General features: G+C 57.6%; 1 protein-coding gene across 1 annotated transcript; it reads left to right on the top strand.

Moving 5' to 3' along the window:
- Window positions 1-658: 658 nt before the first annotated feature.
- On the top strand, window positions 659-27,041 carry CA5A (carbonic anhydrase 5A). The gene is made up of 7 exons (XM_025860391.2): window positions 659-843; window positions 4,369-4,566; window positions 17,194-17,312; window positions 19,505-19,600; window positions 19,725-19,787; window positions 23,747-23,902; window positions 26,314-27,041. The coding sequence occupies exons 1-7, from the start codon at window positions 687-689 to the stop codon at window positions 26,554-26,556; spliced, it is 1,032 nt and encodes a 343-aa protein (XP_025716176.2). The 5' UTR covers window positions 659-686; the 3' UTR covers window positions 26,557-27,041.

Raw genomic sequence — 27,041 nt, 5'->3', positions numbered from 1 at the left:
CACTTTGTGCGTGAAAGGGGCACCATCCATATTTGTGCTGAGACAAGTGCACCAGCCAGGACATCTTACTGCAGGCAGAACGAATCTGGATCAGATCATGTCCGTTTGTGGCAAGTGGGCACTGGCTGCTTTTCCAGGAGCCCTGGGCAGAAAGGGGTCACCTGCTCGCCTGCCCCTCCGTCCCAGCAGCGCTTTGGCTAACTCCTGTCCCTGCACTTTTGAACCTGCTCTTCGTTCCCTATGCATACACACAGTGTGGCCGGGTGCCGGGCCGGCCTTGGGTGGCCTGAGGCGGAAGAGCCTAGGGGTCAACACCCAAGAACAGGCACTTTTCTCTCTTCTATTTGCTTCTCACCTTTCCAGTACTGGCACTGGGCTCTCCATAATGTTCTCCTAACCCCCTAGGCACGCTCTGCTGTTTACCAGATCAAAGCTCAGTGAGCCCAGGGGCTGGCCACAGCGAAGGCCACTTGTCCCAGAGCACCCACCCCTAAGCCACACTGAACATCACCCAGAATGCTGGGGCAGGCATGGGTTGAAATTTAACCATCCGGATCAGGGGGTTGGGTGAGCTTCTACAAAAAGAGGTGGGTCAACCCCATCTCATGGTCGTCCCGATCAAAGCGAGAGCAGATAGTAGGAAAATCACCCTCTTTTTATTGGGGTCCACGGGGAACAGACCCAAGATGCTAAGGACGCTGGTGTTGGGCAGGAGCCTTCGGAAGTCCTCTGGTTTCTCCGTCTTGGTCAAGCAGATGTGGGGGGCTCTCCGCAGTCATCTGCGAAGGCCGGAGCGATGGTGCTTGCAGGGTCCCTGTGCACAAAGAAATCGGAATGACACTTGTAAGTAGATCCTCGAATTTCCCCAGATGCGGTCTGACATTTGGCTAATTCTGTAGCGTGTTCCAAAATGGGAGGAAGTCAGACCGGACTGCTTGGGTTCAGGTTCCCACTCTGTCTCTTTTCCTCTGGGTGACCTTGGGCGAGTCCCTTCACCTCAGCTCCATGGGGCCATCAGGAGGGTGATATCCTCAGAAGAAGGCTCGTAGCAAGTGCTCCCCAAGATGAGCTGTTATTAGGAACATCCAGCCCCGCTCCAAAACCCGTCTGGCAGAGAATGTTTTCAGCAAACCTGCCACAAACAGATCATGCAACCAGCCCTGTCCAAAGACTGCCCCGGTCCGCCGCACCCCAGAGGTGCCCGTCCTTAACGCCCTGTGACCTTGGACTCATGCCTCTCTCTTTCTGGGTCTCAGATTTCCCCTCTGTCAAAAAAAAAAAAAAAAAAAAGGCTGGCAGTAAGGTCACTTCTGAAGGTCACTTTTCTGAAGTATCTGCACTTTCCAGGTTTGGACAGTTGAAAGAGCATGGGCTTCACAACCAGCGGCTCCTGAGTGTGGGCACTCGGGACAAGCGACTCATGTCAGAGGTGAGAGCGGGGCCAGCCGCTTCGCTGAGCCCCAGTCTCCACACCTGTAAGAGGGGAGGACTACGGGTCACACGGGGTCACGTAAAGATGGAACGACAGGCGTAGAAAGCCTGCCACAGCCAGGGCTCTCAGTGAACATTATGGACCCTTACTCAGAGTGGGTCCCAGACTGACAGCAGCATCCCCCGCTGGGAGCTTGCTAGGAATGCAAAACCTGTGCCCACCCTAGATCCACCTGTAAATTTCCAAACCATACTCAAAGGTCCTCCTACCTGTGCCTCCTCCAACCCCAATTCCTGGAGGTCACTGCTATGTCTACCTGAGAGCTCAGCCTTCTGGCGCTTTCCTCCATGCTCATAGAATGTGTCTACACATTCACAATACTTCTCAAAAAAATAAAAAAGTGGCCCCACTGTGCATATTGGTTGGCACCATGGCTTTCTCTAGTGTCCACTGGAGACATCTTCACGATTGTCCCTTGGCACCTGTCCCCTCTTTCATACTTGGTACGACTGTGAAGAGCATCAGACCACCCAGACTGGAATCCTGGCTGTGTGCCCCTGGGTAAGTCTCTTAACCTCTCTGAGCCCCAGTTGCATCGCCTGTAAGAGGTGGGTAATCACAGTACTTCCCTTACAGAGCTGTTGGAAGCAGAAATGAGGTCAGGAATGGAAAGTCTCAGAACCGCGCCGGGCACCTTGCAGACACTTGCCAAGTGCTACGTCGCGTGGATGTCCCTGTATTTAACCATTACCCTGTTGGGGGACATTAGATGGTACCCAGTTTTGAACTATTACCAACCACATTCTCACACATCTGCACACACGTGTGTAGGACCAAGTGACATTTTGTGCCAAGCGCCTAAATCTACTCACACCCTGGTCTCCCGGCTACATTCAGGAGAACCGAGGGCTCGGCGGTTACTTCCAAGTTCCACAGTGCACAGAATATATTCTGCCAAACCGGGGAGACTGGGGCTTCCTGAGACATTTATGCCTCCAGTCTAGTGTTTTGGGTATTGGTATTTGGCAGCACATTTCCCTTGGGGAAAAAAAGAAAGTTTGTTCCTAAACACAGTGGTCCCCCCTTCTCCGCAGGGGATCTGCTCCGGGACCCCCAGCAGGCACGGGACTTTATAGGACTGTTCTCTCCTATACACACATATCTACAGCAAGTTTAATGTACTAACTAGGCATAGTACGAGATAAACAACACAACCTATAACGAAATAGAACAACTCTAACGTAAACTTGTAGTAAAGTTGTGGAAAGGTGGCCTCTCTCTGAAAACAGCCGAATCTACCGCACTCACCTTCTGGCAAGGACATGAGATGATAAAACGCCCTCATGGCGGGAGGAAGCAGGGTGAATGACGTAGGCACCGTGACCTAGCGTTAGGCTCTCAGGGACCCAACAAGGACCCGACTCCGCAGCAGAAGGAGGGTCCTCTGCTTCAGGTCCGTGGCGGACCGCCGGAGGGTCAACAAAACGGCAGACAGTAACAGGGGGGGGGGGGGGGGGGGGCTTCTTTCTGACTGAAAATCACTGGTGGCTTGGCCTAGCGAGAAAAGACAGCACTACAGAAGGTTCCAGAATCATTCCAGACAGGCGTTCTCTAGCCCTGCTTCCGTGTGTGCGCCTCTTCCTAAGCCTGGGATTGGTGGCATCCACACTGGCAGCTGACACCCGGCCACGGCAGGAGCCTTTCGGCCACGGACAGGGCAGACGCCGCACGTGAGGGCATCCCACTCCTCGGGAGAGCTGCTTCCTACCACGCGGTGTGTGCCCGACGTTCCCGCGGGCGTGTCTGGCTCCTGCGTCTGCCAGGAGGCTTCGCTCTGTCCAGATCTGTCCCACGCAACCCCCGTCCTTCCCTGCCCGGGGGCCGGTGCGTGACCCACAGAAGGAGCGCCATGACTACTGGTTGAGATCAAAAGGGGATAACATTTTACTTTTATTACTTCCCGGCAGAGACCGGCGTCGGTTAAGGCAAGACCGACCTTGGGCACAGCAGCGTGGCCCTGGGGGTACACGGCTGTGGCGAGCAAGCACGGAGGCCTCCTCAGGTCCAGCCGCCTCGCCCCGACACTTGTGGGGATGAGCCACGCCCTTTTACTTGGGGGCAGAGACTATGTTCCACGGGGTTGGCAGCCCCTTCGCGCTGCTCCGCAAATGTAACCTAGAAATACGCCCTCTCCTGCCCACCATATGCCCCTCTGTGTCGGGCGAGTTCAGCCTCTGGTGGGACAAGGACCACCCCCGCGACATCCAGCCACCGGCGAGTTGCACGTGCGGCCCCGCTCCGTGCCGGCCTCCCCGACGGGGGGATGGGGCCGGGGGTGGTTCAGGAGGCTGCTCCGTGTGTTAAAGGTCACGTCGCATCAGACGCAGTTATGACCTGTGCCAGCTCAGGGGGGCTTTGGGGAGAGAGCCGACCATGGAAGGCCCCAGGCTGCGGGTACGACAGCGAATTAGAGCGGGAGGAAGCTGGGACAAAAGTCCAGGCAGTTACGCTGGCCCCCGAGGCCGTTGTCACCCATCCGTCCATGGTGAGAAGGCCGGCGACAGCTCAGAGCATCGTAAGGCCTTGTTTCCAGGCCCTGAAGGCGGCCTGCAGGACAGGTGGCCACATCTCTCCCTGATGGGCGGGCACGGACTTCCTGTGACCACACTGTGACCATGACCACAGATCGAAATCTGATGGATGCCGCGCCGGAGTGTCAGTGTTGGCGGATGATCCCAGAGAGGAGACGGAGCGAGGGCCCCGCACACGCGGGCAGACCTGCTGGGCAGCCTGGTGGCCCCCGGGCTCCGTGATGGGCCAGTTCCCCGAGGGCTGTCTCCTCTGGGGGCTCATCTGTGAGGGTCCCTGCCTCCCCCCGAGGCACTAATAACTCCGACGTCTCAGCGAAGGCCTCCTCTTCCCTCTCTTCGCCCCAGTGCACCCCCTCTGGAAGGGCCCGGCCTCCGTGCGGCGGGGCACCCGACAGTCGCCCATCAACATCCGCTGGAGGGACAGCGTCTACGACCCGCAGCTGAAGCCTCTCAGGGTTTCCTATGCCGCGGCCAGCTGCCTGCACGTCTGGAACACCGGCTACTTCTTCCAGGTGGAATTCGACGACTCGGCCGAGGGATCAGGTGAGCCCGGGCTGCGGAGAGGAGGGCTTTCTCCTCTCCCGTCACGGCCCGAGAGGGGGGCCACGCTGGGCAGGGAAGGGGCCCAGGACTTTGCTTATGCGTGGTGTTTGGGGGGCAAGGAACAGAGGTGTCTCAGTATTGCAGGGTGGGGAGGTGGTGCTCATCCACAGGATTATAACGCCCACCCTGACGTGCGCACAGCTTCACTGGACATTCCAGGGGCCGGTCAGGAAGAGACGAGAGGCTCATAGCAATGTGTGTATATGGTGCGTCACAGAGAAGAGCAGAGCAGGTGGGGGGAGAGAGGGGAGGTGGCGGTGCGGCCTGAAGGCAGAGGAAGAAGGAAATTGTGCTGACGATGGGGCAGGGCATCCAGAGCCTGGTACGTTTGCTGGTTCTTGCCCCACAGAAGCCCAGCTGCTGGCAAGGGAGGAGGGGAGGAGCACAGGGTACAGCAGGGGAGGGCTGGAGCGGGCAGGTGGCGAGGCCTTGAGGTGGCCCTGGAGCCTCCATCCCTGACTGGGTCTCAGCACCTTGCCAAGGGCTTCATGTGGACCCCGCCCTCAGAGACTCACCGGGACTCTCACCAGGTTTGGGATGGAGGCTCCGTCGGGTCTGGGAAGGCATTCACACCCGGGCTGCTGCTGGATTCCGTCTGGTGTTCCTTCAGCACCCGTTGGTACCCCCCGAGCCCTGTTTATGCCGAGCCTCTGTCTTCCTTCCGGGAGTGGGGATCACTGTCCACAACGGCAGAGGGTGCCTCTGTGACCAGCCCCCGACGAAAACCTTAGGCACCGAGGGTCTTCTGGGCGTCCCTGGGGGACATCACTTCACGTGTGTCATCACAACCTGTTGCCGGGGGGGAGGGATGCTCCGCGTGTCCCATGTGACTCCACAGAGCGGGCTCTGGAGGCTGGCACCTGGCGTCCTCGGGCCAGCGCGGTCTGCCCCATTTCTCCTCGCGGATTCGCCTGTGTCGTTTCACAGTGATAATCTTAGCCACGCGTACGGCTGTGTGCAGAGTGTTGGGAGTCTTCCCAGGGAGTCTTCGAACCTGGGGATCCCTGACCCAGCCCCCAGCCCCAGGTCCTTTGTGGGCTGGCCCTCAGCCCATCCCTTCTGTAAGCCCAGTTTTATCGGACTCTTGCACCCACTGCCCCGTGAGGATGCAAAGCCCCAGGAGGGCAGGATGACTGCTTCCTACGGAGCATCATGGGCGCTCAGTCGAATGATGGACGAACAATGAATGGAAAGTTAGAGGAGCAAATGAGCCTCCATTTCTTCCCCCAGGGGGTGGAGAACAGGGCGCCCACCTCAATGGCCAGCGGGGGGACGTGAGACCACCGTGGGGAAGCGCTCAGCCTCGCACAAGATGGGCTATGGTCACCCGCTCTGGCTGCTTCCTACGTGGTCAGCGGCAGGACAGTGGAGTGGGGACTTGCCTTCAGGCAGATGCCGAGTCTCCGAACACAGGCCCCAGGACCGTCAGTCTGCTTCCATCGTCCGGGGAAGGTCCCGCCCCGCCCTGTGACCCGCCTTTGTCACGAGCCCTGGGCTTGGACTCCCACCCATCAAAGTGTCCTCAAGATTCTGGGAGACACCTGAGCTGGCACAGCGCCCACTCCGGGCACCCTGAACCAGGTGCAGGCCACGGGCCAGCCTTCCTGGGGGAGGGCCCGGGTAGTAAGCAGACGCCCCGCCGCAACGGCCCTCCTCTGATGGACCGGCCGGCAGTGGGGCGCCGGCTTCTCCCTGGGCCAGACCCTGCGAGGCGCTTCTCAGACAGCGGGGCTCACCTTTCCAGGTGACTCTCTCCCCATCCCACAGGTAAGTAGGAGGCCGCCTTCCCTGAGTAGCTGCCTGTGTGCCCAGAGCTGCTCACAGTGACCCTTAGCAACGCTGCTCACAGCACAGGGCTCGCTGAGCGCCAGGGACCAGAAGGCCAACTCTGGCCGACATTTGCACAGACGAACTTCCTGGAAGGATGAGCCAGGCTAAAAACAGAGAGGAGGGCGAGCTGCATGCCCAGATCCTGGAAAGCACGGGAGCCAGCCCGGGGCAGGGATGCATGAACCTATTTACTCAGTGTGCCAACTATTCTTCTGCCCTTGTCAGTCTGTTCCAAGTTCAAATTCCCAAGGAGCAAACTAAAATTGGATTTTCAGGTTTAATGTGCACATTTGTATCATTTTTAAAAATTTTATGCAGCAACTTTAAAAGACTGAATAAAGAATAACAGCTCCTGGGGCGCCTGGGCAGCTCAGTCGGTTAAGCATCCAACACTTGATTTCAGCGTTCCAGGCTCTCTGGTTCCGGGCTCAGTGGCGAGTCTGCTGGGGATTCTCTCTCCCTCGGCCTCTCCCCCACCGCTCTCTCTCTCAAAAAAAAAAAAAGGGAATAATAATAGCTCCTGAACTTTTAATTGCTTGGTTAACAGTTATGGGAATAATAATTTTGAGAAAAACAGATATGGTTGGGGATGAGTTACCGTAGAGTTCACCTCCTCCCATACGATTATTATGCGCAGTTATGGGTCTTACTGATATCTATATAACAGGTTTATTTTCCTTTAAGTCGTAAAATACGAAAAGCTGTGAGGGTCACGTTGGACTTCTGTATGTGCATCGTTAAGACACATTTGACGGAATCATTGACATCCCCAGGGGAAAGGGTCTGGTGGCTTGAGCGTGGCACTCACCCCACCCTTGGTCAGTGGAGCTCCTGGAACGCTGACTGACATCCTCACCATGACCAAGACCCAGGGTGCCGGCATGCTCCGGGAAGTGGTGGTCCCCAGGAACATGGCGATGCCGTTGCTAGAAGGCGGAAGGTTTGCGGGACAGACAAGTGGACACCCTCTTTAAAAAGCACATCCATCCCATGAATAACAGCATGGCCCCAAACAGACACCACAGTGGAGAGGCTCAGTGTCCTCGCTCCCCTCAAGGAGAGACAGAGGCTGAGGGAAGGGCAGCACGTGAAGGGTCAGGTTCAAGCCGGGTTCCTGTGAGTGGAAAGCTCACATCCCGCCCCCACATCCACCCTTTAACGGCCCCTTCTCCGTGCCTACGCTTGAGCACTCCTTGCCATGACTGTGTGCGATGGGTGTTAGCTCCCATTTCACAGATTAAAGAAAAATGAGTCTCAGAGATTCATGGCGAGAGGCCACAGAGCCCTCACGGCAGGATTCTCTGCCCTCCAAAGAAGGGGATTTTAGGAGCCTGAACCTCTGTGGAAAAAAATCTGCACCCAGCATCCACAGAGATCAGGCGTGAAGCCATAGACGCTGACCCCACGTAAAGGGAGGAAAGCATTAGCAGAGGGGGAGAATGTTCTGGGCTCGTGGTCAGGTCCCCAGGGAACCAGCCGCCTGCTCAGGGTCCTAGCCAGGCCCATGTCCAGGGAGCGCACCCCAACGGGAGGGCCAGTGGGCAGTGGAGTCGGCCTGGGACACCCACCCCTCACCCAGCAGCAAGAAGCCCACGCCCGACTCTCCGGACAGGTGGAGCGGGGACGCACCTGTGGTGCCTCAAGGGTGAAGTTGTTGCTATTATGTTTGTATGCTGTATGTCTTACAGCAGGTGTGTCTTGGACTCTGGATGATCCTGTGTCCAGTGGGAGATCGGGTCAGATTTGAGGCTGGCAAACGAGGCTATTACAGATCATAATTACCCTGAGAATCACAAATCAAAGCCTCCTTTGGGTTAAGTATTTCCACGTCTTGAATTTTTACCCAGAGCATAACTCACAGAATTGGGCATGGCCAATCCAAGCAGCGCCCTCTGCTTTGGGGATCCGTCCAGGGGTGGGCGCGCAAGTCAAGTCAGACCACTGAGCGCCAGAATTCTCCTGGGAGACGCTGGAAGAGAACCGCTTCCTGCCTGCGCTGGGTGGCAGTCAGCGGCAAGCCGGGGCCCCTGGTCTTCAGGACAGAGCAAAGCCAAGAGCTGGAGAAAAACTGAGGCCCGAGGCCATCGTTGGAGCTTCTAAATACAGCTGTGCCTGAGGCCAAACCAGCCCCTGGACCAATAAATCTCTCTCTCTCTTTCTGCGTAGGTCAGTTTGATGGACGGTTCTGTCCCTTGTTTCCAAGAACCCTAGTCCAGAAGGACCAAAACAAGGGGCTGAGTTGAGAGAGAAGAAATCGAAGGGATACACACGTAGAGGATCGGCAGCCTCGTCCTTGTGTTTTCTGCCCAAACGCCATGCAGCGGCAGACCTGCGAGGCCCAGGGTGGAGGGACCCTGTGCCTGACCCCCGGAGGCGGGCAGTCAGAGCTCGGGGCTTGAAGACACCAGGTCTGTCCTCCCACGTGGGCCTGGCCCTTCAGAGACTGGTTCGGGGAAGGCTGGTAAATGTTTGGCCCCTGGCCTTCCAGGACTTGGGGGAGCGACAGGAAACCATCTGTAGCGTTTGCCACCTTCCCTGGTGTAAATACTCCCACTCAGCCGGCTTCAAGCTCCCAACACAGTCACTGATCCCAAGTGAGGCATCCTCTGCACTGGGCAAGACTTCTTCTTGGGTTGCATGTGGCAGAAACTCAACTCAGGCTGTCAGAAGCAAACAGGAGGGAACCTCACTGGCTCCGACCCTAAGAAGTCCAGGGTGTGGCTGGGCCAGGTGGCCGGAAGATCCCTGGAGGAATGGAAGGAACGGAACTGAAGGTGGGAGGAATCCAGATCCTCCCCGTGGGTTCTGCTTTTCCTGGTGGAGTCACTCCAGGCAGGGGATTCCCAAAGGGGAGCAAAATGGCGCTTGGTGCTCTGGTTCCCCATCCTGATTGAGTGGCAGAGAGAGAGACAGTGCCTCTGTCCCCCCACGATTGCAGCTCGGGCCCCAGAGCTGACCCTCAGAGCCCAGCGTGGCTGCTGAAGCCCATCACGGTGAGTGAGGACAAGCCTGCCCTGGAGCCAGGTGCAGTGCCCGGAAGTGAGGGTGGTCGGGGCGGGGAGGCACACTCCGTGCCCTCGCCGCTGGGCCTGACGAGCTTGCTGTTGACCCCAAGCTGACTGAGGCCCACCCCGGACTCAGGTGGCTTTCGGAGTTCAAGACTTTTGCACCCTGATGCAGCTAGGCCTGTGTGTTGGCCTGGTCCTAACCCACACTTTTTGGCTTCTCCACCACCTTCTTAATCTGGTTCAAAGCGATCTACCCCCCCCCCCCCCCCCCCCCCCCCCACCGCCCGGCCACAGACTGAAAGAATTATCTGGGTGTCTCTCCCTGGCCATATAAATTACCAGATAATTCCCCCTGTGGCTCGCGTCCACACAGGCCAATCTGGTTTTACTTTACTTGTCATTCTCCCAAAAACCCAGTTTCCTCTCTCCGTCTCTCCTGCTCCGCTTCACAGGCCCCACGCCCCCATCCCCAGCTTGAGTCCCAGCCTCTCCCCCCAACCCCGTTTCTACATCTTCTGTCTTCGCTCACCTCCACTGGAAATTAGGGACTGCCAGGAGCAAAGGAAATTTAAAACACAGCTGAACGATGGCGCGAGCTAAAACACGTTTGCAGTAAGAAACTGAGAATCAGGAGACACGCCCATAACCCCAAAAAACCCCTGGATGGACGGCAAGGAAGTGCCTCCTGAGCAAAAGAGGAAGTGAGCGGGGAAGGTACATCATGGAGAAGTAATGGTGCGCAATCTGGGATCGCTCAGGTCAGGTTACTCCAACAGGTGACTGCCAGAGACTCAGAGCAAAACACAACAAGGAGGCCGAGACATTTTCCGTCAGCATGGAAGGTTCCAGCAGTTTTTCCAGCGGGTGAGGGATACGAGTGCCTGGAGATTGGAGCGCCAGCCAGCGATGATGAGTAACAGAAGTGGAGACAGCAGGGCATTCCAAGGAATTCGAGAGAGTGGCGCTGAGGGCCAGGGAGGGGGGGTGACGCAGGGGCGGTGGGAGGGAGAGAGCTTCCTAGGAGGGGAGGGAGCAAGGAGGAAACCAGGGAAAGACAGCCCCCACCGTCAGACGCCCCCCCCCCACGCACACAGTGCCTCACCCGGGAAGCCCCCTTGCCCCAGCCCCTCAGGGCGACCCTCCCGTAAGCGGCGACAGCGCCCGCCCGGGCCACCAGATGGGCACTTAGCTCTCAAGGCCGCAGGGAGGTCCCCTTGAGGAGACACGTGTGAGACATGTCCTCAGCTCTAGCAAGTCACCTAAACTCTCTGACCCTCAGGCTCCTCCTCTGTAAGGGGAAGATCGGACCCTGGCTCGGGAGGATTGGAAGAGGGTCCTGGGAAGCGCTCAACACCCTGTGAGCTGAATTAACACTCGGGTGATCGGATGATCGCATTTGCCCTCATTGGCCATGAAAGGATCCCAAGGAGGCTCTGGCCACGTGCTCTTCTGATGGCTTCCACTGGAGGGAGCATGGAGAGGGCAGAGAAGCAGCTGCGGGCCCGGCTGACCGCCAGGACTCCATGTGTTGTTTGTGTGACCCCCACTCAACTGGCTGAGGTAGAAAGGCCCCCTCCTGACCTGTGGGCAGCCCCCCCGGAGGGTCACTCCCTTGCAAGGACAGTAATGGGCAAATGAGGCGTCAGGCACTAAAGCCACATCAAAGTGGATTTTAAATCACTTGTAAGGTGGGGCCAGTAACAGCCTTTTATCGCCTAAATGACGGTTGCTCACCACCCCCAGTGCCAAGAGGTCCCATCTGGGCCAGTTCCTGCGAGCAGAGAAGTTCACGAGCCTTCAACACCGAGATCAGCGCCCAGCGCACACCGTGGGACCTCCGTCGATTTTTGCCCCTGCCGTAGAGACAGACCTGCAGATCAGCGTGATGGGAAAGTCGGCCAAGGTCACTTCCACCAGCGGGGGAACTGTAGGTGCCCGCCAGAGAAGCTGACTTGAGCCACTGGAGCCCGAATGGAGCTGCCCAGACGAATCGATGGGCTCCCTCCTGGAAAGGCAGGCTGGAGATGGGACCGGGGGATGGGTCACGGATACGGCAGCAGGAATGCGGTGCTATCTTCCCATCCCCTGCACCATTGCACTCAGGACCCACATCCCCCGGGACCCTTCCACCCGCCGGCCGGTGACCCCAGGATCGCGCCGCCCCCACCGGCCAGTGTCTGTATTGTGAACCCCCACCCCCCACGATGCTGCCCACTTAGAGACCCAGAGTCACCTGCACCAGGCTGAGGCAGGCTTCCTTCCTCCCCTCCTCTGCTCCTGCTCCCTCCTGCATCTCTCTAGATGGCCAGTTCCTCAGGCTTGGGAACAGACCGCGTGCCTGGGGCCAGTCTGAGCCCCGTCTGGTCCAACACTCCGCCACCACCCCCGTGCGTCCGTAATGGCCTCGCCCTGCGGGTCGTGGGCAGCTGTCTGACGAAACGCTCCAGTTAACTTAGAAATGGGAGGTGGGTCCCCTTGGGGCCCTCGGAAAGTGCTGCCCAGTGTGGAAGCTGTCCCCCTCTCCCGGTCACTGACCGGCTGCTCGCGTTCCTTCCGAGGCCCACCCCGGAATTCATCATTCCTGCTCCGCACCAGAAGCTACAGTTGTGAATCTGTAGGACAGCCCCTCCGGCCGCTTTCTCGGCACAGTCTTAGTAAGCACCCTGTGCTTGGGGAAGCCTTAGGTCCCAAGACACACTCCCTGCTCAGGAGCGGATCTCGGCCAAGCCTCACACAAAGAGCGAAATTGAAAGGTAACTGACACATCAGGGAGAAGGTGCCGCCCATCCCCACCCTCCCCAGCCCCGAGCCCGGCTGGCACCCCCTCCCGTGACCCCGCGCGGCCCTTGGGAGCGGGGTCCACTAACCACGGCATGTGGAGCACAACAAGGGGAGGCTGTCTGGGGCGGGGACAGGGGGAGAGACCCATGGGGAGCAAAGGAAGAAGAGGAGAGACTGTCAGGAGCCACAGCGAGGCCTTGGGAAGATGAATTTTGGGACCTTCTGAAGGAGATGCTGAACAGACGCACGGAACACCTTCAGGAGAGCCCGCCACAGACACGGTTAATCTTCGGGCCTTGCAAGTGGAGAGCCTCCCTGGGCAGCGACTTCCTGGGCCTCCCCGATCCCAGCCATCCCCGGGTTCCGCGTGGAGAGGGGCTCCGTCCGCACACGGCACGTCTCCTCCCGGCACGCCGACCCAGGAGTGGACCCTGGGGTCAGGCCAGGGCAGCTGAGCACTCACACAGCTGAGGGTCTTGGCTGAACCTTGCATAATGCATCCATTTTTAAAGACTGGAACATTCCGTCTGTCGGCAAAGGCTCCCCTCCTGGGCCACGGCAGCACCTGCCCCTTAGCGCCCTGCAGGAACCCTGCGGACCTTCGGTCTGTGCCGTCATGGTGGCCTGCTCTCTCTCCCTCCTGCCCTCGCCACCTCCTGTCACTTTCGGCCTAACACCGTCTTTCTCTTCATCCTCAGGGAGGCCCCCTGTGCTGCTTAGTGTAGGTCCCGCAGAGCGCACCCCACCGCGCCCCCGTCACTGCTCGCGCTCACCGTCAGCACACCGTCTGCCTGTCCCTCGGAGCCCAAGCTCCAAGAGGGCAGGACCGCATCGGTCCCCTTCTCTCTCCATCGCTATGCCCAGCAGACGGTGCGGCATATCATAGGAGCTCCCCGAATATTTGCCGAGTGAATGAATGATTTTCCTTCCTTGGCGCCTCTGTGGCTGGCCGCGCCCCTTCTCACGGACACTTCCTGCAGATGGTTTGCCCCTCGGTGTCTGTGCGCGCAGGTCCCGTCCTGACAGTCATCGCAGCGACTTCGGGTCTCCGCGGGTCTCTGCTTTGATGGTGATGACAGTGACAGTTTTGGGAAGCACAATAATACCGGTAATAATAGTAGAAGGCGCAGTCACTAACGGAGCCCCTTCTGGGTCCCAGGGGCCGCGCCAGGGAGAGACGCAGAGAGGTAAAAACAGCCCGTGCAAAGCTGAGCGACGCTGAATCAGTGAGTCCAAGTCGGCCTGGCTCTAAAACTGGAGCCACTATGTGATGATCTTGGAGCGTAACCACCCAGAGAGCGGGGGTGCTGGGGGGTGGCTTGCGCCGCTCCAGCCCCGACGCGTGCTGGCCCCCAGCTGTGGGTCCGGCTTGCTGGGACAATGACCGAGACCTCGCTGGTGCAGGCGACACACGCGGGCCCTTCGTCTTGCCCGTCACAGCTCCAGGACACTAGCGAGCTCCTGGGGTGGCACCAAGGACGGGCTGATAACACTTGGCGACGTTGCATTATTTGCAATTTTAACTGATTAGAGCATCTCAAACTTCTCTTGTATTTAAGCCTTAAAACAACCGTGCCTGCCAAAAGCCTGCTTCTCTTGCTGAAAGCTCTGAGCTGACAAATGGATGGCTATTAACAGCGACTGTTGTAAGCACAGACACAACAGTTCCTGGGGATAGCAGATTTCCCCGTGGAGTCCGATTCCTCCAGGCGTTTGCAGGGTCTGGCAGTGGCTCCAGCAATTCCACCGTTATGTCTCGATGCACCTGCTCAGGGAGACCGGCGGGTGAGACACACCCACCCTCCTGGCGACCGAGTCTGGGGCCTGGGGCCTGGCAAGTGGAAGTCCCCCTTCTCCAGAATCAGGCTTGCCTTTTTAAATAGTTTTATGAAAGAGAACTACCCTGGCACTGCAGTGTCATTATGAAAAGTCACCTTGAGGTTACTTGATCCAGGGCTGCAGCCTTAAGTTGAGTTCCTAAGTTTCCCGGCAGGAAAGGCTCACGGGCTGGAACCCTGCTGCACCAGCCGAGGGGCTGGAACCCTGCTGCAGGCCTGGGATGGGGTCGCCGGGTGACTGAGGGCATTCCTGAACATAGAAGCTCTGCTTTCTGACCTGCCCTTCCCCTCTTCCTGGGGGCACTCAAAGGCTGAAAGGGGCGCCATGCCTGCATCAGCCAAAGGTCCAGGTTTGTCGGTGTCTCCACCGACCTGCCCCAGGGCACCATTCCAGCCCAGCCCAGGCTATAAACTTCCTCCTTCCTCCTCACTTGTCGTCCTAGAAAGCTCAAGTTTTGCTTATCTCCTTGTTTGTGTTTGCATATGATAAGGCTAGGGAGGTGCCACAGCCTTGGGGTGGGGGAGGTGGTGTTAGGAGCTTGCCCGGTCCCGGCCCAGGATGGAGTCCTTCCTTTACAGAGGCCCAGATGTCACCCTGAAAAAGACATGTGTCTTGGAGGCCCCGCTGAACGGGAACATTCATTTCTGAGGTGGGCCAGAACCCCAGGTTTCCAAAGGATGGCCTTCCATGCTTCATTCTCCTGCAGAAGCAGACGGGCTGGAGTCTGGCTGGTGGGAGGCAGCTTCAGGGGCAGCTTCACGTCGGGAGAGTGCGGGGCCCTGTCTGTGGGCCCCAGTCCTGTGCAGAGGGTGACCTTGGAACAGGCTTCTGACCTTGCAGCTCTCCAGTTACAAAGGAAGGAGTAGTGGGCGGGGCGCGCCCACAAGCCCCTCCCGTCCCCGCAGCTTCCCATCCCTGGCACCACGGGAGATTTTTCTACAAGGGCATTTTTGGCGGGCTTCTAGCGGACATCCAGCCAGGGGTGGATTTATGCTGCATACAGTTGCTGTCGCTCTTTCGGAGACCTTATGTACGTGCCTACATAGAATTCTAATTCTAATTCCCGCTTCAGCGGGAAGGGCCTGCAAGAACCTTCTAGCTGGTAATTGTTTTTTAACAGATGGAGTCAAGTCCTTGTTTACCAGCATGATTATCGTCATGACAACCCTCCACCAGGCACACTCCCCGTCACCACCTCCGTTTATCCCACCAACACTCACTGCACGGGTGGGGAGGCTGAGGCTCAGACAGGCAAGTGTGAGGCGGAGGTAAGCTGCAAGTCCAGGCCTACCTGTCATTCCCGCCTTCTGGCGCTCTGGTTCTAGAAAAGAGGATGTCGGCCTGCATGGGTGAGCATGTTACCGTCTCCGCCGCGGGGCCCCGGCCACCTCCTGCAGGAAAGTTGCTCAGACTCTAAGTGCCACACTCACCCCTCGGGCTTGCCTCTTGGTCACGAACGGGTGCGTTTTGGCAGAGCGAGTCCCCTGGTTGGCCAGCGCTACAAAGCCCCTCTGCACCACGGATAGAGGGCGCCAGGCAGGAGCAAGCACAGAGATTTCCACTGCCCGGGTTCGTGGTCCTGTAACTTCCTGAAATTGTGTTTTCTGCTTGGAAGGATAAAGTGGAAAAGGCGTGGGTTTTCGTGTCAGACCTGGGCTCAAATCCTAGCTCCTGTTGCTGGGATTACCAGCAAACTGCCCACCGTCTGCTGGTAAACTACAAGGCAACCCAAAACTACAAAGGCCAGTGGGCTCAAGTTCACCTCCCCCTCCCAGGGAAAAAAATCCAACCCGCTTTGTCATTTTAGCCACAGAAAATCTCCATTAAAGCCTTGTGATTCGAACCCACTGGGAGGCTTTCTCATCTGCAGAGCGACTCCTCCACGCTCCCGTGCTGTGGCCACCTGTAGATTCGGGCTTTGGGACTTAGGACGTTTTTATATGCTTCCCTCTGTGTATTTTTAAAAATTGAGGTATAATTCACATGTGTGCGCTCAGGAGAGTCGATCACCTCATAAAACCGTAGAACTCTACAACTAGACAAGAACTTAATGAGGTTCTAGACCAACAACCCTCATTTTCTAGTGAAGAAAGGCAGAGAGGAGCTCTTTGAGCTGGTCAAGGGCAGGAATCGTGAACTCAATCTGTTTTCGACTTTACCGTTCAGCTCTTTCTGCTCCTTGTACTTTTCATGGCGAAAGCAGAACCAAGAACACCACCAGCCAGGGGCCTCTGACGTTGTCAATAGCATTGGTCACCCAGAGGAGCTGATGTGGGCTGGGCCATCCCTGGCATCTGCAGGAGGGCCTCCTGACCTGCCCCCCAGCCCAGTAGCCGTGTGCTCACTTCAGTTAAAAGCAAGATGCACCACAGTTACCATTCTATCCGTAGCAACACTGATGGAAATCTGTTAGCAAAGTGCAGCCGGAGCTCGGCCAGCCTTGTGCATGGAATTCTCAGCCCTCGCCCTGGACTCGGGACGGGGCCCTTTAGTGCGCCATCATGGACGCTCCTGTCTGCTATCAGCTCTCGGGGAGGCCGCGCCGGGGACTCAGGGTGACTTAGAAAAGAGTCCACCAATAAAGCCCGGTCGTACAGTGAGACTACCTGGAACAGGGACTGCATGCAGATTGGCGCTGACGGGGAAGGCAGCGTGCTGTTTCTTGGAATTTCTTTACGTGAACATCTCGCTCATTACATATTAGTTTATGGAATTCTTTGGTGGTGGAATTTACGCTGCCACTTTTTCATTCAAAAGACATCTTTTTTTTTTTTTTTTAATTAAAGAAAAGCCTGGAAACCTTCTAGGATGGGCATGCATCTTAGCATGCCTTCCTGTGGCACCAAAGGGGATGAAGTCCCTGCCGCCACCTGGTGGCAGCGCTGAGTTCTGCACTCGCTCTGGTCGGCTGAGGTCCGCTGGGGCCAGAGGGGTACAGGGACAGAGGTGAACAGACAAGAGCCGGCCTTTCAGTTTGTCCTTTCTGCAGGATGTCGATCTCTCGGGAGGACACTTGTGTGACCTCCGTGTAGGTAGGCGCTGTCACAGCAAAAGGCAGTCCGACAAATAGACAAACTAACACACGGGTTCCTCTGGTTTCGTTTTCCAGGGATCAGCGGTGGCCCCTTGGAAAACCTCTACAGACTAAAGCAGTTCCATTTCCACTGGGGAGCGGCCAACGAGCGGGGCTCAGAGCACACGGTGGACGACCGCGGGTACCCGGCAGAGGTCGGTAGACGCCATCCCAGCAGCCGCTACGCCGTGGGTGCTTTCTACGGCCTGGGCTGGCGCGTAGGGTAACCGGCCAGCCTGGTTGCCCAGGAAGGGAGCATTCCCGGGACACTGGACTCTCGGGGCTCAAACCGGAGCCGTGGGTCGCCCTACCCATTCAATCACACAGCTGTCCTAAGACCAGGGTACCGTTCACGCTTCCGTCCAACAGAAGGAGAGACCGAGGTTCTAAGTGGCTCTGGGACTTGCCCAGGTCAGCAGCTGGGATTCAAGAGCCACTCCCTCAGCCACGTGCCCGCTGCTGATCGATTATGGACTTAGAAGCTTCCGGTCCTTCGAGGAACTCGGGGCCTCCGACAGAGATCTGAAAATCCTTACAACAGAGATCATCTTCTTGAAGCGACGAGATGCTTGCATCATTCCAAAATGGGATTCTGTAGAGAAAATCGGTAGGGATGAATGTAGGAGTTGGTGTTTGCAGCTTGGGGGGGGGCAGTAAGTGGTGTTTATAGACTTCTCCCAATATTTTATTACGAAATTTTTCCAACATACAAAAAAAAAAAAAAAAAAAAACCCTGGAAGAACTGTTCCGTGACATCCTGTGAGGCTGCCACCCAGATGTGATGGTTAACAGTTTGCCACATTCACTTTCTCACTCCCCTGTCCGCCCACCCGTCCCTCCGTCCACCCACCGACCACCTGACCTCCTGAGGCATTTCAAGTTATGGACGATTTTTGTCCTAACTTTTCGCTGCCATTGTTATGGAAGCTACCGTTAAAATAGAGCTAGGATCCAGTCACACTAAAACATGAACACCACCTGTAATCTCACACCCAGAGGTGACCTCTGGGGACAGTGTATAAACAGGAAGTTACACCTGTTGTTATAAGTGTGCACATGTTTACAAATAACACAAAAGTCAAGGAGCAGGGCTTGTGATACGCTCTTTCTCCTCTGGCAGCATACCTTCTGTCTTGGTAACTGTATGTCTGCACGTGGTTTTCCATGAGCAGATGCTTTCACAGAAGAGGCGGCTGCATAGAAACAAGACTGGAGCTTGGGTCCCCCGGCGGCTCTCCCTGGGTCAGCCGAGCAGGGGCTGCCGGGCCCGTTCTGGCCGTGCCTCTGGCCCATGAGGGAGCCTCCATTTCCTGCGGGGGTTTGGAAGGCAAATCCAGTTCGAAGGTGGGGTCCCTGAAGGAAGCAGCCTGCAGCTGGGGCGTTGGGCCCAGCTGTCTTGATTTCTGGGTGACTCCACTGGGACAGCAGTGGAGGGGGGCGGATTCCAGGTGAGTCATGCAAGGGCCGGGAGAGGCCAGGCCACCCTCGCTGGCCCCAGTGCCCGTGGCCGGGAGCACTGGGGTTTGTTGGGAGTGAGGTGTCACCTGTAGCACACGTGGACCCCACACCCTTGGCAGAGGCCCCCCAGCCCTACAACCCAGCAGCTGCACGGGGAAGGTCTCGTTGACCACGACAGGCTGGAGGGCTTTCTGGACTGCCGGTGTGGACTTGAGGCTTGGGTCGCCGCTCAGAAAGGCCTGTGGCACAGCTCCTCCCGTAAAAGGACTGATGTGCGGACACCCAGGCCCCTTCTTGGGTCTGGGCCAAGCTCAGCCTCGGCAGGACCACGAGCCCCCATCACACGGAACCCAAGCCAGGCCCCGGCACCTGGCCTCCCCTGTTTCCCTGGCTCGTCCTCTGCCCCTCACTTAAATCCTTGCCAGCTGGCCAATCCTGATGCCGAGTTTGGGCTCAGGAAAACCCAAGGAGGGACGCGAAATAGAGACATAGATGAGGTTCAGAGGAGAATGACAGACATAGGGGGAAAATGCAATTTGGACGGCATACTCACATTAAAAACTGTGCGTTGTTTATCTGAAATTCAAATGTAACTGAGTGTCTGGGTGCCGATCTGGCAAGCTGGCTCAAGGATTGCTGAGCGAGAGCACACCATCCCGCCACCAAGTCCTGCTTCACACCGCGAAGCCGAGCCTCCTTTCCCTCCCGCCGGAAGCGCCCAGGCCCTTACTGTCTGGGCTTCTGTCCGAGTTTGGGAGCCCCAGGCAGGCGGCACACCTGAATCCGGTAAAACCGGGCAATGGGTGCTGGGTCCGGCCCGGAAGCCGGAGCAGATGCTGTATGTCTTGCCCCACCGTGATCAACGTAATTCCTTTCTTCTCTCTTTCAGCTGCATTTAGTTCACTGGAATTCGGTGAGATACCGAAATTACAAAGAAGCCGTAATGGGGGAGAACGGCGTGGCCGTGATCGGCGTGTTTCTAAAGGTAAGCTTGCTGGGGCGCGGCTCCCCCGGCGAAGCGGGTGAACCACCGTCCGTGGAGCGTGGAGTGGGCTCGCCCTCCCGCCTGCTGCCTTCTCACGCCGGCCTTTCCCGTCTGTGCCGTGCAGCTGGGGGCCCGGCACGAGGCACTGCAGAAGTTGGTGGAAGTCTTGCCGGAAATCAAGCATAAGGTAAGCTGCGTGGTTTGCACTGGGCACAGCTTAGATTAATGACTCGTTGGCAACAACAAAAGATCTAATGGGTGGAAGGGTCTGGCTGAGGGGGTCTGAGTCCCCGGTCCGGGGCTGGGACTCCCTGGGGCTGATTCCAGCGCGTCCCCAGCGGGCTCACTCCCGGACGTCCGCGGGTCCCTGCTCCCCGTGGACCCCTCCCTCCTCAGTACAGTGGGGGTGCTGGACTCCCTCCGACTTTCCCAAAATTCAGCCACTCAGGCAGCATCTTAAGGTGTTTGCCACGTCCGCCTGTCACTGGTACTGTTCGTTACGTAGTATTTTTCCTTAAACCGATCAGCTTGAAAGAATCTTTAGACTTCTCCCAGGCAATGACATCTCCTAGGGATGATGTTTGCTTTAAAACCGACTGCAGTAAATATCTTTCATTTAGGAGTGTCCACACACATGCCACCTGCCACACTCCCGGTGCGGGATCTCAGGGTCACCCCACCCCAGGAGAACAGGGAGGCCGGGGGTAGGAAGAAAGTCCAGCCCACCCGCTCGCCCTCCGCGAGGGCGTCTTCGCTCAGCTTCCCTGGTGCACCTTGCTGCACTAAGCTCAGCTCAAAAAGACAAGGACAACAATGCAGCTTTCCTCCAACATGAGCTGAGAAAGGACTTTGATGGACACATGGAAATTCCTAAGAAATGTAGTTTATTTGTTCAGTACCAAACAAAAGAATTGCAGGATGCGAGGAGTCCTGGTGGTCCCTGGACGTGGACGGATGGGCCCGGACCTGTCGCAACAATGGCCCAAGTGGCTCCAGATGAAAGCAGGGGGCCAGCCCTTCCTCGGCGGCTTCACGGGGTCTGTTTGATGTGGGCAGTGTGTTCCCTTTGATGTTGACCTTGGGGCTGGCCCCGTGGGACCGAGACCAGATCACCCCCTGCTGCCCCGTCCACAGGCTCAGGAACTTCCCAAGGTCAAGGTGCTGGGAGCATCCTCTCCCCCACTGGTCTGCAGCCAGAGTAAACTGAGGATGTTTTCCCCGGGCGTCCACCTCCCACACGGTGTGGCCTCCACCTCTTGGTGGGAAGGGAAGGACCTGGCCGCGAGGGGCTGTTTACTCTGGGGTCTGTTTTCCTTCCGCGGAAGCTCTGGAGCGCGTCTGGCTCCCCAGGGCCGTCTGGGTGTCAGGGAAGGTGCCTGGGCCTCGCTTCTGGGCCTGACGCTCGTCTTTGGCCTCAGCTTCCCAACCTGAGAAAGAAGGGTGAGCGCCTAGGACACAAAAGGTCCAGCTTGCAGGGTGGGCGTCTGTGCCTCCCGGGCCGGGGGGATGGGGTCCCGTTAGACTCAGTGGCCCTTCTCTGCGCCCCATGCTGGGTGCCCCCAACGTCCGGAGCCATTCTTTACATTGGCAACGTTAGACACCATCTCTGTGGCCTACCGTTCTGCGGTTCTGACACATGTGTCGTCACGGATCCTCCCAAAACTTTAATTGGCGGGAAAGTGGTGGTGGGTGCATCCAGCCGGCCCTCCACACAAGCCGCCGCCTTTACCCCCACCCCTGCAGCCCCAGGGAAGGAGGGACAGCCAGCCTCGGGGTGGGGCAGGCTCCCGCAGCGTCTGGGCTCTACCGCTTTGAGAAAGTCCCGTCTACGTACCCCAACATTCCTCTTTAATAAAGTAGAGACACCTCTTGTGGGTGGATCTGAAACCTCACAGTCACAGCCTCGGAAGCCCCTTCGGGGGAGGGGGAGGTGTGTGGATTTGCCACGGTGCTTCTTGCACACTTCTTGCATTTTGTCCCAAGTGCACCTGTGACCTGCTTCCTTCACGACGTCACCAGAGCACACAGGGTGACGTCATCAGCCTCGAGAGGGACTGGGAGTTCCGACACGCCCCCCACAGAGGAACTGTGCCTTCAGACGCAGGGTCTGGGGACAAGTGTGTCCGCCCCGTGCCTGGACACCCTCCCACAGTGCCGCCCGGGGCTACAGCTCCGGTACCTCGGCGCTGGCTAGCGTGGCGTTGCTCCCAGGGCTGTGCCCTCGGCCTTGGTCTCCCTGGCTTTCCAGAGCAGCAGGGACCATGGTCCTGAGCCTGCCAACCCAAGGGACCCCAAGAGATCCTTCCGTCACTGAGCAAAAGCCTGCTGGAGGGCCCCCAGCTGGAGAACCAATAGGTCCTCCTTTGTCTGCACCCTTCCCTCACCCGGCACTGTGCTGAGTGGCAACCAGATTGCAGCCCTGGGACTCCTGCCCCTGCTGGTGGATTTCTTCAGGGATTCCCTAGTCCTGGGCAGAAGCGGGGGGGGGGGGGTCCCTTTCTGCAGGCTCCCTGCCCTCCACCGCTTTACTGCTTTGGTTTCTCACTCACTCCTTCCAGCCAGGTGGCCTCTGTGCTATTCCTCAAGCCCTTCAGGCCACACCCTGCCTCAGGGCCTTTGCACTGGCTCTGCCCACTCTCTGGAAGGCTCTTCCCCCTAGAAACTTCCTTTAGCCCTTCCAAGTCTTCACTCAAACGTGTCCTCTATGAGGCCTTGAGAACCATCCCCTCTTAACACGCCAACCGCTAACCCCCCCCCAGCATTTCTGATCCCACTGCCCTACTTAAATTTCCTCCATCATGCTTACTGTGCTTGGAACGACTTGATATTTCACTTACTTATTTTGCGTGTGCTCTGCTTTTCTCTGGTAAAAAGTGAGTCCCGTGAATGTGGGTAGTTTGTCCTCCCGGTCTCCTCCTGCCACCGTCCCCCCCGTGCCCAGCATAGAGTCGGGGTGCCCCACGTAGCTGTGGGTGAATGAATGAAGGAGGTGCCCCATCCATGACCCCCGGAACGCAGAGAGGCAGCTGTGCCCGATCCTTTGATGAAGGCTGGAAAGCCAATAGGCACAGATTCTGACCAGAGGCTCCCACGTGGGGGAGGCGCTGACACGAGCCCCCCTCGGCTGCAGCACAGGGAGCTTGGTGCTTGGTGGTCGAGAACAGCGTCCAGAGAGGGAGAATCCTGGCATAATGGTCAGGGCGGCCTGCTTCAAAGAGAACACCAACTGTCTAGAAAGAGTAATATTTTCTGGGGCAGCCCTTGTGGGAAACAGTCCGGTGATTCCTCAAAACTTAAACACAGAATTACCGTGGGATCCGGTACATGCCCTTCTGGATATGTCCCCCAAGTAACTGAAAGCAAGGTCTTGAAGAGACATGGGTGCCTCATGTTCACAAAAGCATCCCTCACAATAGGCCAGAGGGGCAAGCGTCTGTTTTGGGATGAACGGATGAGCAAAATGCAGTTGATCCATGCAGTGGAGTGTTGGGAAGGCTATTCTGACACCTGCCGCAGCGTGGATGGGCCTGGAGAGGACTGTGCAGAGTGAGGTCGGCCCGTCACAATGGGACCAACGCTGCGCGGTTCTGCTCACAGAGGTCCCCGGAGGACTCAGATCCACAGGGACGGGAAGTAGATGGTGGGGGCCGGTGCTGGCACCGGGGGTAGGACAGGGGAGGGGGTGCCTAATGAGCACAGAGTTTGCTCGGGAAGACAGGAACGTCCTGGGGATGGGTGGTGGTGGTGGTCGCACCGCGTGAACGTCCTTAGAGCCACAGAACTCTGTGCTTAAACATGGTTAGGATGGTCAATTTCATGTTACGTGGGTTATTTTACCATTGTTTTCAAAAATGTCCTGTTTTCACAGCGGAGGTATGCAAACACGAAAAACTCAGAAAGGAAACGTGTAAGCCTTTGGTGGGCATCGCTGCTCTGCCCGGGAGGGTCACATTTTCTTTGCTCTGCTTCCAAATGTGACAACTGCGGCCTCACCACCTTTATCCCAGGACCGAACTTGTCCCATGAAGGCCTGGTCGCTGGGACAAACATGGGGCACCATCCCCTTCCTGCCAGCACCCCCCCCCTCCCCCCACCGCCACCGTCTCTGCCTGAGACCCGACGCCACCTGCGGTCTTGGTCTCTCAGGGCGCACGGGCTGCCGTGGGCCCCTTCCAGCCCGCCCGTCTCCTGCCTGCCTGTCGGGACTACTGGACCTACCCGGGCTCCCTCACCACGCCTCCGCTCAGCGAGTCGGTCACCTGGATCATCCAGAAGCAGCCTGTCGAAGTGGCTCAGAGCCAGGTGAGCTGCGCCCGAACCGGCGTGGGGGGAAGGGCCTGAGGGCTCAAGTCCTGTTCAGGGCCACCGAGACACTGTGAGCGTGCGTCACGGGTTTCGTTGTCCGGTGTGGTTTGGATTCTCCAGCTAAAGAGGAGCTAGGCGAACTGTAACACCGGCTCTGTCTTAATCTTCAGCGGTTTCGAATGCAGGCGCAGCAAGTCTCCCTGATGACAAATGGCTGAACAAGGTCAGGGCTTTGCTCTGGTGTGTGTGTCGGGCTGAAGTTACTTCAGCAAGAACAGAAGTGACGTTAGAATTGGGACGTGGGTCCCCATGATGGGACCTCCGTGGGTATTTGTAGGTAAACAAATTAGCCGAGAAAGGAGTATCGTCGATGAATTTTGCAAAGCCGTGAAAGAAGTAGGGTCACTGAAGGAGAGGAGGAGATTTGGAGCTTTTTTCCCCCCTTCTTTGGATGATAGAACGGTAAACAATTGAGTTTGCTGAGAGTTTCTCTCACGGGCTGTATTAAGTTATACATGTTGAGAGAAAATTCCAGAAGGATTAGGTCAGTCAGCTATTGCTACAACAATGCGGGTTAACAAACCACCCCAAAACTCAATGGCTCCTAACGAGCATCTGTTTTACCTGCTTTGGGTCCGTGGGCTGGCTGTGGATGGCAGGGGGTTGGGGTTTGGGCCGGGCCCAGGTTGTCTTGCGCTCCTTGGACCAGTGGCTGCCCAGAGCTGGGTCCGTGGTGCATGACAGAAACGCAGAAGACCAGCAGAGCCCACATGCTCTCAGCTGCTGGCCACAGCACGTCCCAGTGGCTGAGGCCCACGGGGCGGGGAGGAGGCGAGCGAGTGCTCACAGAGTAATGCCCTAGTCTGGCACGCACACTTACACCAGAAATTTAACCCTGGATGTCCAGGGATGCCTGCGCTCCTTCTGACTTCCTTCCTCTCCCTTTTCTAAATAGTCTTCCCCTCCTCCTCCCCACCCAGAGTAAGTAGATATTACTTGTTAACACTTAAAAAACTTAGAGTATCTTTTTCTCTGGAAATCTCAAGAATGCAGAGACATCATGTCTGTGTCGGGCATTCAGAGTCTGGGGGTGACAGACACGCAGCAAGCTCGCAGCCACGGCCCCTGTCCCCGTGCAGGGTGGGCCTTCCCTGCCAGTCTCTTTCTGAGGCTCCGGCCTCGTGATTCTGCAAACGTCCTCTCGTGCAAAAGTCGTGGAATGACGCTGTTTGCTTTGGAAGGCAGAGCGAGCGATGCACTCTTCTCCCAAATCAGAACTGTTAGCAACACAAGGAGGACCCTGGTCGAAAAATGGCCCCTGGTCACCAAGACCCCTCCTGTCACTCAGCACACACGTAATGAGCACCCATGCATGTCGGGTATTGCTGCCGAAGAGGGTGGGAGATGGGTAGCAGCAGATGCAGTGATGAGGTCCATCGAGAACAGTCTCTGCACACTGCCGTCTGGGAGGAAATAGAAACACGAGCTAATTCTTTTAAGATGGGGGTGAGTATTAAACAGCAATGCAGAGCAGAAGCCCCTTACCCCGAGCAGAGGAACTGGGGGGGTGGTGCATGCACCGCTGCAGGGTGGGGGGATAGGGGGTGGGTGGAGGAGGGGAGAGAAGCTGCCTTCCTGAGCAAGCCAACAGCAGGTGCAGGACATCCTGTGCCTGAGCCCCGGGAGCCTGGGTCCTCCGTGCCCTCCATGACTCTGGGGGCAGCTGCCAGCTTGCTCCACACATGGTCACTGTGTAGACACAACCCCAGCTCCATAGGTCATCGAACATGGGAGTGATCCTTGCAGAGCTCTTCAGTGTATTCGGAGAACAAATGAGGTGATCAAAATGGACTTTTAGCTCCTTCAGTGAGAAGCGAGTCAAATGTTACTTCCTGTTGTATGTACTCGCTTAGGTTTTACGTTATAGGTGTTCGTTGACTGTTGCCGCATGGCAACTCCCAACGGTAGAGGCGTAAGGAAACGATCACCGTTAGTATCCCCCTGCGTTGCCGGGGGTCAGAGTACGGGGTGGTTCTGGCTTGGGATCGCTCGCAGCGTTGCAGTCAGAAGTCCTGTGGGCTCTGAAAGCTTGAGCCAGGCTGGAGGCTCACTCGGCGGCTGGCAAGCGCCTCGGCTCCTCTCATGGAGGCCGCTTGGCAGTCCTTACTACACAGCGGCTGACTTCTCCAGGGCAAGGACGCTGGAAACCAAGGCGGAAGCTTCGATGCCTCTTCTGACCGAGCTTGGCCGTCCCCTCCGCCACCTTGTGCCGGCCGTGCGCAGCCATCCCTGATTCAGTGTGTGGGCAGGGGTGGGGCGGAGCGCGAGTGTGCACGGCAGGAGGGCCGTCTGGGAGCTGGTTCTCTCCGTACCTGCACCCGGCCCACTCTGGTTGCTCTCCGTTGCAGCTGGCTGCCTTTCGCACGCTCCTGTCTTCGGCGCTCGGTGAAGAAGAGCATTCGATGGTGGACAACTACCGTCCACTTCAACCCCTGATGAACCGGAAGGTCCGTTCATCCTTCCGGGCTGCGGAAGGGGGCATCCGAGTGGATGTCGCCTCTGACACTAAAAAGAGAGAAAGAGATCATTGTTTCAGTCATTGTGCATCACAGTTGCGGGGAAAAGAAACTACTTCAAAGAAGCCTCAGTAGGGTAGGGAACGGAAATGTGGGGACACGGGGTATCTCGGCGCCCATGGCAGTGCCCGAGCAAGCCCCCGCTGACCCGGGCCACCCGCCCACGCTTCCTTGTCTCAGACAGGCGCCCTCTGTCTCTCCACACTCATGGCCCCTGCATGCTTCCCGAGGGACGGGGACCCACGTGCGTCTTCCCCGCCTCCAGACTCCTGGGCGTCTCAGCGTCCTGGGGCTGCTGTGACAGATGACCACAGACTGGAGGGGCTAACCCAAGAGCAATGTGTTCCTTCACAGTTCTAGAAGCCCAGTTGGAAGGCGTCGGGGGGCTGGCAGGAAACCGCGGCTTCCTGGCCCGTCCCGGCCCCTGAGGCCGCCTGCGATCCCCGGCTCGAGCCCCCGCTCCGGCTTCATGGCCGAGGGGGTTTCCAATGTGCGCTCAGGACCCGGTGCCATTTAGTTGTGGTCGTTCTGCCTTTTTTTTTTTTTTAATTGTAATGAAA

Source organism: Callorhinus ursinus, unplaced genomic scaffold, assembly GCF_003265705.2.
Source record: "Callorhinus ursinus isolate GAN/ISIS: 27379988/994484 unplaced genomic scaffold, GSC_fseal_2.0 scaffold46, whole genome shotgun sequence".
NCBI classification, from domain to species: Eukaryota; Metazoa; Chordata; class Mammalia; order Carnivora; family Otariidae; genus Callorhinus; species Callorhinus ursinus.
The sequence above is the reverse complement of the archived record's forward strand: the minus strand, read 5'-3'. Positions and strand labels throughout refer to the sequence as shown.

Excerpts from the sequence above, each read along its gene's own strand:
- CA5A (XM_025860391.2), top strand. The coding sequence starts at position 687 with ATGCTAAGGACGCTGGTGTTGGGCAGGAGCCTTCGGAAGTCCTCTGGT. Across the intron at positions 844-4,368 it reads AAGAAATCGGAATGACACTT|TGCACCCCCTCTGGAAGGGC; the intron begins GTAAGTAGATCC and ends TCTTCGCCCCAG. Across the intron at positions 19,601-19,724 it reads TGATCGGCGTGTTTCTAAAG|CTGGGGGCCCGGCACGAGGC; the intron begins GTAAGCTTGCTG and ends TGTGCCGTGCAG.